Below are 10,220 nucleotides of genomic sequence, written 5' to 3' on the forward strand. Positions count from 1 at the left end.
TTTAAAGCCTACAGAAGAAGCCTGTGAATGAGGCTTTGGAAAGACTGAAATATAAAACATGGTTTTAAATATATATATATATATATATATATATATATATATATATATATATATATAAAACATGGTTTTAAATATATATATATATATATATATATGTATATATATATATGTTTATATATAAAATTTACACACACATTTATATATGTATGTATATAAACACATAAACATACATGCATACAGGTTTGTTCCTCAAATCATATGCTATAGTACAAAGTTTTCTCAAATACTTTAATACAGCTATATTTACTAACCTCTAACAATATCATTATTTTATCCTTTCCTCCATTTTCACACATCATTATGTGTCTTCTATTAAATAAGCTACTGTCTTTTTATAAAACTTTCCAGTCTCCTTATTTTGCCAAATTTCATTTGTTGAATATGTCTTTTGTGCACTAATGGAATTTTACCAAGGGTTATTGAGGGTTTACTATATTCCTATTATACTTCTATGTGCTTTGTCTTTTATAGTGAGTCCAATAGTTTCTATACTAACAAGTCACATAATCTACTGGAAACTAGTCATGCAAATAATTCCCAATGACCACAAATCATCATAAATTATTTTAACAATGTGAAGTATTGGTGATGAGGTGGTGCAACTAACAGTCTCACTTATTGGTAGTAGATGTGGGAATTCACATCCCACTTTGGAAAACTGTATAGAAGACTTTATCATAGCTGGATATACACATACTCTATGATGAAAAAATTTCATTTCCTGTTTTAAAACTAAGAGAAGTGAGTGAATGTGTCTACACAAACTGTCCACAAAAATGTTCAGAATGTTCACAGTAGCTTTATTTGCAATAGCATAAAATGGAAAATAACTCAGATTCCCATCAACACATAAAATCAGTGGTTGGCAAACTTTTTTAAGGAGCCATATAGTATATTTCAGGCTTTGCAGGTCATAAGGTATCTGTCACAACTACTCAAATATGCCTTTCAATTATTAAAACAGCCATCAGCATACATAAATGAATGGGTAACACTATGTTCCAACAAACTATTGTCTCCTACTTTGCCTCTCCCATCACTAGATTAGAGAAATAACATGGTATATTTGCACATTGGAATATTATATGGCAATAACAATAAATGAACTATCTCTATACAATGCCATTTAGGAATCTCTCAACCATAATGTTGAGCCAAAGCAAACTAACAGAAAGCACAAACATTATATGGCTTAACACTTATGTAGTTCAAAAAGTGTATAATATTAATCTACCAAATTGGTTAAAAATTTATGATGGGGCCCATAAACAGTCAAAAAAATGCTGGTAATTGTATGTCTTTTGGTGAGGGTTTCAAGTGCAGGAATGCATACTTATTATATGATCATTTTCTATGTACATCCTATCTTAAAAAGATTTTCTAAAAGCAAAGTCTATTTACTATTAGACTGTAAGCAACTTCAGGACTTCGTTACTATGATTCTTAAAATCTAGCAATTTCGTATACCAAATAAGTGTCTAATATATGTTTGTAAATTTAATAAAGCATATTTTCCATAGGATATTCCACTAGATAATTATACTGTATGTTACTAAGAATGTGATGCCTAGCTTATAGAACAGAGGTTTCATTATAAACCTGTGGACACTTGAGGCTATTTGCAGCAAAGAAATGCAGTGAACCTGCTTCTCCTTGGGACCATTATCATGCATTCAACCTATTTCATAATGGTTCAAGCCTTAAGGCCAGAAATCTCTTTTCTGAAGAGTTTTATAAGAGTTTATAAGTAGATGATTGCCAGCATGAAGGGCCCCAGTGACACCAGAAAATCACTTAGATATGGTTTGTTTAATCACTTGCTTTCCTCAAATGTCTTAAATTCCACCTTAAATCTTTTATATTCTCATGTTTTATGAAAGCCACTCTCAAAACACACAAAAATCATTCAATTATTCAGGAATTAATTTACATTATCTACTTTTCAGCAGTATGTTGCTCTACAAGCTCAAGATTTAGTGGGAGAGTGAGTTATACCACATGATACATGGTGTGGATGGCAATCCTGTTTGGGAAGGTGAAGTCTGGGTCTTGCCTAATCAGAGTGTAGCCTGAGGGAATTTGGCATCCCCAGAGACAGGAAAGCACCTGAGGGGAAAATGTGTTTGAAAAGGAATCATAAGGACCATCTCCTTCAAATATGTACCAGAAAAGTAGATAATGGTAGTAAAGCTCTTGGGTAACACAGATAAAGTTTCTTGAGTGCACCTGGTGGAAAAATATTACAATTACTCAGGTGGTTTGAGGTTTGTCTCAACAATATCTCCCACAGGAGTTCACTTGGTACTGGGATCTTCACACTAAGAATGGCAATGAAATATGAAAAGGCTTTAAAAATTGTGACAGAAATCACTTTTTCCAAAATTAAAAGCATACTAAATTTCATGATTTTAGTCTGAGTGTTCTAGCATCATAGAAAGCAAGAGGAATATCAACAACAAACAATAAATGAAAGCAACAATAACAACAAAACTTTTATTCCTTGTACTCTCAGGTGAGGTTTCAATGGAACAGGAACATTGGCATGTATAAAATGCTACATGCCTGACACGTTATTTTCACTGTTTTTGTACATGAATTTTGCTTTGACCAGTTTAGTGGGAATTAATTTAACTTAATTAAGAGTCAGGATTTACAGCTGATGTGCCTGATGATTGTACAGTACTTTCAAATATCAATCAACAGTAGATATTTAATGAACATACAACAATCTACGTATGTCAGTGTATTGCAGTGGTATACAGGGTATACACTATCATGGCCAATACAGAGAATTTCTCCCATGGTTGCTGGTTGTTCAGCATCAGGGACATCAATCTGCTTATTTTCTATTTCTTCCCTGGAATTATGCATTGCAGCAGCCCTCCATGTCATTCTCTTTATACCAATATTAACAATGTTAACTGGCCCAGCTGATATAAATAAAACAGTCTACTTCCCAATTTGACAATGCTTACTCTTTGCTCCCCTCTGTCCTGAAGCACTTTTGGAATCCTGCCTTGGTGTAGAAGTGGAATTTGGATGGCCTCTTGGTTGTCTAAGAACACTATGATTCAATGGGTCACTAATTTTCTGAATATTCAAACAAGACTTTAACATAAACACTCTATAATAATCTATGAGAGTAGGCAAGAGAGTTTAACCATAAAAAATCTGTGCTTCATTATACAGTTTTCATGACTCTGTTGTAAGAATTTGCTTTGGAGTTAGAAAATCTTAAAAACTATGAAACTCTAGAAGTTTACTTACCACATCTAAATTTTAATTCCTTCATTGATAAAAGGAGGTTGTTAGAAACAAATCAGGACCTATGTGATAATGCATGAAAATATGATAATATATGATGATAGGCAATGTATGAATGACACCTGACATTTGGTAAGAAAGCCAAAATTGCCTGAATTTAAAGTTACATGTCTTTGTCCTTAAAGATCATCTCTAAGAACTTATTTGTAGTATGTTATATATGTATAATTTTACTCATATCATAGTTGTTTCTGATATAAAAATTATATATAAACCAAATGGTTATTAGCAGAGGATTTATTAAATGAATTAATGTCCATATATAGAAAAGAATACAATGTATCTATTCATAATATTTATTTACATATTGGTATGTTTATTCCAACATTTTCATTTCAAAAATTTAAAAAGTGAGAGTTTGCACAACAAAGGCTGGTTATTCCTAAGCAGTGAGATTATAGTTAGTTTTGTCTATCTAAAAATCTTTATTTTGTGAATGTATCTAATAGGAGTGCACGTGTGTGTGTGTGCACACTTGTGGGTGTGTGTGAGTTTGTATTCTATATAATGTAATTAAGCCAAAATGGAAAAAAAAATCTGTATTTCTTTCTCAATCACCCTACCTATATGGAATACCATATGATTAAACTATACAATTATATATGATTATATCTGCCACTTATTCCAGAGAGACCAACTGTTGAACACCCAGGGACTAGACACTGTGTTCATTAAATAACCTGGATCATTCAGGAGACAAAGCTTTACACTGAAGCAGGTAGAGCTGTGTCCAAGAAATAAGTCATCAGTTCTGCAGCAGGTACTAATAATATTTGTTGTTTTTCTGATTCATATTTTTGATTTCTTTAGTCCTTCCCCTCTCTACCCACCTTTCTACTAAAATCATGTTGTAAAACCAAAAGAAGTTATGGAACTTTATGTAAACTCTCATTTTACTGACACATATCAATCAATATACAACAATGCTAGCAGTGCTTGGGAAAGTAGTCAGGATTTTTTTTTTTATTATTCTTAATCTCTTATGGGTACTTTTATTTATTGCTAAAATACTCTCATTTGACAAAGGAAATGCTATTTTTAAAGATGTGTCTATAAGGACAGATATTTAAATTATTTTAGGACAAGGTTTTAGAGATTTGTACTTTGATCTCTAGATCATTATGGAGATGCAATATATTTTTGTTCTTTATCTAAACTTCAACTTCACTTTTTTATTTCTGCAGGGAGAAAGAGTACAGGTATGCAATGATATATGATCTAATCAGTTTGGGTAAAACATAACAATGGGACCTAGAATTCATTGGCCTTCCAAGGCCAATCAACTTTTTTAACCTAGGGCAGGCAAATTTCATAGCTATCAAAGACAAATCTGGATCAAAGAAAAATACAACAAACAAAATAACTTCTGGGAATTGGTACAGTTCAGACATGACTTTGTCAGAGGATTTTTATTATGTGTCTGTTTGTAATTAGAGTCTATAAGAGCTCTAGTAGACCATGGCAGAGGCAGCACACTTCATTTCTTGCTTCTCTAATCCCACACTACCAGCATCTCTCTTATTAGGTCTAAAATATTCTTCAGTGTTTCCCCTGTGTAACAGCAACTTTGCAAGAGAAGCAGTTAGCCCTGGTATATCCCTGTCTGCCTCTTCAGCCCACTGCTCATGGAGACATTTCTATTCTTTTCTCCAGCTGGCTTGATTATTCCTGTTCCACAGATCCTGAATCCCAGACTAAGTCCATCTCTATAACAATAAGATGCACGGTTGTTTATTGAGACTGGATAGAACCTGAAGGGTTAATGGGGAAAAGGGGAAATGTTATACCCAGGAACATACCATAGCTCTGCTTGCTTCAGAACTTTGGATGATCTGGCAGGAAAAATATTGCAAATAACTCATTGCCTACCCTTCTAACTTGACTAAATATCTCTATAACAGGATCAAACTACAAAATTGGAAAAATAAGTCCTTGTCACAAGATGTGGATTATCTGAACCAATTAGTTGTAAGAATTATGATTTTGAATTCTTGTGATATCAATTTCTTAATCTATAAAATAGATTTAGTAAAAATTATCATGAATACTATATAAGTGGATGTGGAAATAACATTTCATTTGGATAAGTTTTTTTGCAAATTCTGTGCAGTGCTAGACAATTATAAGATATATCATTAACATTATGATTTAGTAGATTTGCATTGTCTGATATATTTCCAGTTGAGACAATTCACTTCAAGCAGTTTCAGCATTCTTTCTTTTTTTTATCACTGAAAATGAGAATGGACAAGTGGTTGAACTATTAAGACAGGAAGATAATGTTAACTCTCCACTTCCATTTTCTTCTTTCAGTGCCAGGGATTTCATAGCTCTGAATGAGGGCTACCGAGAACTGCACTTTGCTTGCTCACTTCATATTCTTAGGATTCTCTGGCAGACAGGATATGCAGCAGATGCTCTTTGTGCTCTTTCTTCTGGTTTATGGCACAACCTTGATTGCCAGTCTAGGGATGATTCTACTGACTATAGTGGACCCCAGACTTCACACACCCATGTACTATTTCCTGAGCAATCTGTCTTTCTGTGACATCTGCTACTCCTCCACTGTCTCTCCCAAGATGTTAGCTGATTTCTTATCCAAACAAAAGAAGATTCCATATAATTTATGTGCCATCCAGATGTACTTTTTTGGGGCATTTGCAGATGTGGAATGTCTCATGTTGGCTGTCATGGCCTATGACCGTTATGTAGCCATTTGTAATCCACTTCTTTATACAACTGCCATGCCCAAGAGGGTCTGTACCAAGCTAGTGGCTGGTGCCTATATTGTAGGATTGGTGGATTCAGCAATCCACACTTGCTGCACATTTCGATTGTCATTCTGCAATTCCAATGTCATCAATCACTTTTTCTGTGACATTCCACCTTTACTAGCTCTCTCCTGCTCAGATACATCAATCAATGAGATAGTAATGTTCACTTTCATTGGCTTTGTTGTGGGGTGCAGTATTGTCACTGTCCTCTTCTCCTACTGCTATATCATAACTACCATCCTTAAAATGAATTCAGCTGAGGGGAGACACAAAGCATTCTCCACATGTGCCTCCCACTTAACCGCTGTGGCTCTATTCCATGGTACGCTCTTGTTCATGTATTTCCGGCCAAGCTCGAGTTACTCAATGGACACTGACAAATTGGCCTCTGTTTTCTACACAGTTGTGATCCCTATGTTAAACCCACTCATCTATAGCCTGAGGAATAAGGATGTGAAAGGTGCCCTGAAAAAAGCAATCAGCACTAAATTTAGCTCTGCATAAAACCATGTTTTTCACCCAAAAATATTTATTTAAAGAATATGAGAGATAAAGTTCAATAGTTTTGAGATAGGTTCCTAAAGCCTTACCAATACATCATTCTAAGTATTTTACTATGGTTATTGTGTGTAAATTTAGGATAGGGAGCAGGTATTACTGGTCTTAGATATCTCTCTAAACTAAGGAAAATAGGAATATTCTCACCTTGCTATTTTGTTGGGAGGTTCCTTTTATACACTCCTTTTTTTTTTTGTCCATGAGTGTGTCCCACTAAAAATTCATGGATTAAATCCTACACAAACACCAATTCCACACGCCCTGTTTAAAGTTCTGATTTAAAAAAAATGTGCTAAACAAATATAGTTTGGTCAGAAGGGAGTATAATGGGAACCTTAGTTTCATTTGTGTCCATCTGTATACTTGTATGGTCAATATAAATGTCCTGTCATAATAGTTAGATGTAAATACGCAGGTAAGGACCAATGTGGAGAAATCACCTGCACTAGACTCAAAGCTCCATAAAGCCAAGGCTCTTGTCTATTTTGTTCACCATTATTTCTCCTTTGGTTTTCACAATGCTAACTCCAAGATACAATTCAAAATCAATTATAAATAAATGAATGGGTGATCCTTCAAATTTAATGCAAAAAGGAGCCTTCATAAATTTACCAAAAAGGAATATCCTTCCGTTAGTTGCATTCTGGTATGCTCACCTTAGATGAAATCCATCTGCACCACTTGTCTTTTGGCCTAGGCAAAAATAAGAAATAATGGGCAGAGATCATTTGATGTAAACACCCTATAGGGCCTTCTTTTCCCCATCAACCTCTTGCAGTATTTGACATCCCTACGATCAGTGGCTATACATTTATATTGTTTCTCATTGTAAGAATCAGACACTGGATTTCTTTTCTTACTCTCTGGAAATCAGATGTGATGATGTGGTGAAACTGACAACTGCAAACAACAGCAGGAATGGAAGCTGGGAATGAAAGATGTGGACTTTCTCCAAAAGCCACTGCAAAAGGGGCCCTCATCTCCCATGATGTGTCTGTAGTATTGTATTAATTAAAAGCAAAACAGCTCAAATGCCCAAATGATACAGTTTAAGTTTTAAAGGAAGAGTTAATATGAACTATGTTCAGTGGAAAGTAAAGGAAAGAATAAAGTACTATTTACATTAATATTCAATTTATAATAAATTATGTCTGTTTGTGTATCTATGAAAGAAACCGGAGCCCTATTCTAAGCAAAATTTTAATAGTTGTCATCTCTCAGTGGTTGGATATCAGGTAATCTTAATTTTATTTATTTTACACATTTGTATATCTGAAAAGACCACAATAAATATGCATTGCACTACAAATAAGGAAAAAAGTCATGATTGTTTATGGATCTTAACTATCAGTGTGCATTGTGTGTGTGAAGAGTATACATAAGTGTGTCCCTATAGTGGACACATTAATAAATTCATTAAAATGACTATTCAAAATAATTTCATTCTTGTGTTTTATAAATAGTTTACTTCTTGGACAAGATTTTTACTTAATTATATAATTTTAAAACACTTCATAATAATCCTATAATATATACAATGACTTCAGTTAATTGCCTATGCTGTTTTAATATAAGCAATTACTAATTAATCCATTATGACAAATAAAACACATTTTCAGGTGCCCAATGCATTCACTTTATTTTAGATTGCTGTTATGAAAGGAACATGGAGGCATTCTTCATTGGTCCTGGGTTAAAAGGGAAAGGAGTTATGTGACGTTTTCCATTCAGGTTCTCTTCTCTAATCTTACACATTACTTTAGTGTATAAAACGTACTGAGTTTGATTTGCATTTAAACATCAGAAGGATCTAATTGTTCATTAAAAACATGCAACAATGGGTGGTTAATTTGTCTTACATTAATGATTGAACAGGGTTTTAAACAAAAGTATTTCATTATCTCAAATGTTTGGTTTCTTTTATAGTCTCAAATATCTTAAGTTTTTAATGCAATTTTATTGACATATATTCACGTACTATACAATCATTCAAAGTATACAATCAGTTCTTCACAATTGTTCACAAGTATCATTATATAATTGTGCATTCATCACCACAATCAATTTTCGAACATTTTAATTACTCCAAAAAACAAAAACAAAAAAATAAGAGTAAAAATAAAATTAAAAAGGAACAGCCAAAACATCCCATTGCCCCCATAGTCCCCTATTATTCAATTATTTTTGTCTCCATTTTTCTACTCTACTCCATTTTTCTACCTTTTCTATCCATACGCTAGATAAAGGAAGAGCAAGCCACAAGGTTTTCACAATCACACAGTCACAACATGCAAGCTATATAGTTATACAATCCTCTTCAAAAATCAAGCTACTGGATTGCAGTTCAACAGTGTTCTGGTTTGCTAATGCTGCCATGTTGGAAAACACCAGAAATGTACTGACTTTTAAAAATGGGGCTTATTTGGTTACAAAGTTACATTCTTAAGGCTGTAAAGTGTCCAAGGTAGACATCAACAATAGGGTACTTTCACTGAAGAAGACCAATGGCATCTGGAAAACCTCTGTTACCTGGGAATCACATGGCTGGCATCTGCTTGCTCCCAGGTTGCATTTCAAAATGGCTTTCTCCCAGGATGTTTGTCTCTAGGCATCTGGGGTTATTCTCTTAGCTTCTCCCAGGCAAACTCTGGAGAAGCAAAGGTCTACTTTCAATGACCATCTTCAAAATGTCTCTCCTGGCTGCAGCTAACATCAAGGATCTGCAAATCCAAGCATGTCTAAGCATCAGTGTCAGCAGTGGTGTGTGAGTGTGTGTGTGTATGTGAAGAGTATAGAGTCTGGGCTTGTGTGGCTCTCTAAGCTGGAGCACTGAGCACCTTCTATCTGTGAATGCTTTTATAGGACTTCAGTGATTTAGAGACCCACCTTAAATGGGTGGGTTAACACCTCCATGGAAATTATCCAATCAAAGTTCTCACCCACAGTTGATTCAGTCACAACCCCATGGAAACACTCAATCAATGGGTTTCAACCTAATCAACATTAATATATTGGTCCACACAAGATTACATCAAAGAACATGGAATTTTGGGGGGCACAATGCACCCAAACTGGCACAGTTTCAACTATCCTTTGAGCTAATATAATACACTAAAAACTAAAAGGGGATATCTATTTAATGTATAAGAATAACCTCCAGAATGAACTCTGAACTCCTTTGAAATCTCTAAACCACTGAAACTTTATTTTGTTTCATTTCTCTTCTCTCTTTTAGTCAAGAAGGCATACTCAACCCCACAATGTTGGATCCAATCTCATCCCTGGGAGTCATGTCCCAAGTTGCCAGGGAGATTTACAGCCCTGGGAGTCATGTTCCACGTAGGGTGGAGGGCAGTGAGTCCACCTGCTGAGTTGGCATAGAGAGAGTGGTCATATCTCAGTAGCAAAACAGGTTTTCTGAGGTGACTGTTAGGTACAATTATAAGTAGGCTTAGCCTGTTTTTTTGTGGTAGCAAGATTCATAAAAGCAAATCCCAAGATAGA

General features: G+C 34.5%; 1 protein-coding gene across 1 annotated transcript; it reads left to right on the top strand.

The window, feature by feature from the left end:
• Positions 1–5,738: 5,738 nt before the first annotated feature.
• On the top strand, positions 5,739–6,662 carry LOC119536681 (olfactory receptor-like protein OLF2). Its single transcript, XM_037839501.1, has one exon. The coding sequence runs from the start codon at positions 5,790–5,792 to the stop codon at positions 6,660–6,662; it is 873 nt and encodes a 290-aa protein (XP_037695429.1). The 5' UTR covers positions 5,739–5,789.
• The last annotated feature ends 3,558 nt before the right edge of the window (positions 6,663–10,220 follow it).

This window comes from Choloepus didactylus, chromosome 6 (genome assembly GCF_015220235.1).
Source record: "Choloepus didactylus isolate mChoDid1 chromosome 6, mChoDid1.pri, whole genome shotgun sequence".
In the NCBI taxonomy this organism is placed as follows: domain Eukaryota; kingdom Metazoa; phylum Chordata; class Mammalia; order Pilosa; family Megalonychidae; genus Choloepus; species Choloepus didactylus.

What these genes read in the sequence shown, in the direction of transcription:
- LOC119536681 (XM_037839501.1), top strand. Translation starts at nt 5,790, where the DNA reads ATGCAGCAGATGCTCTTTGTGCTCTTTCTTCTGGTTTATGGCACAACC.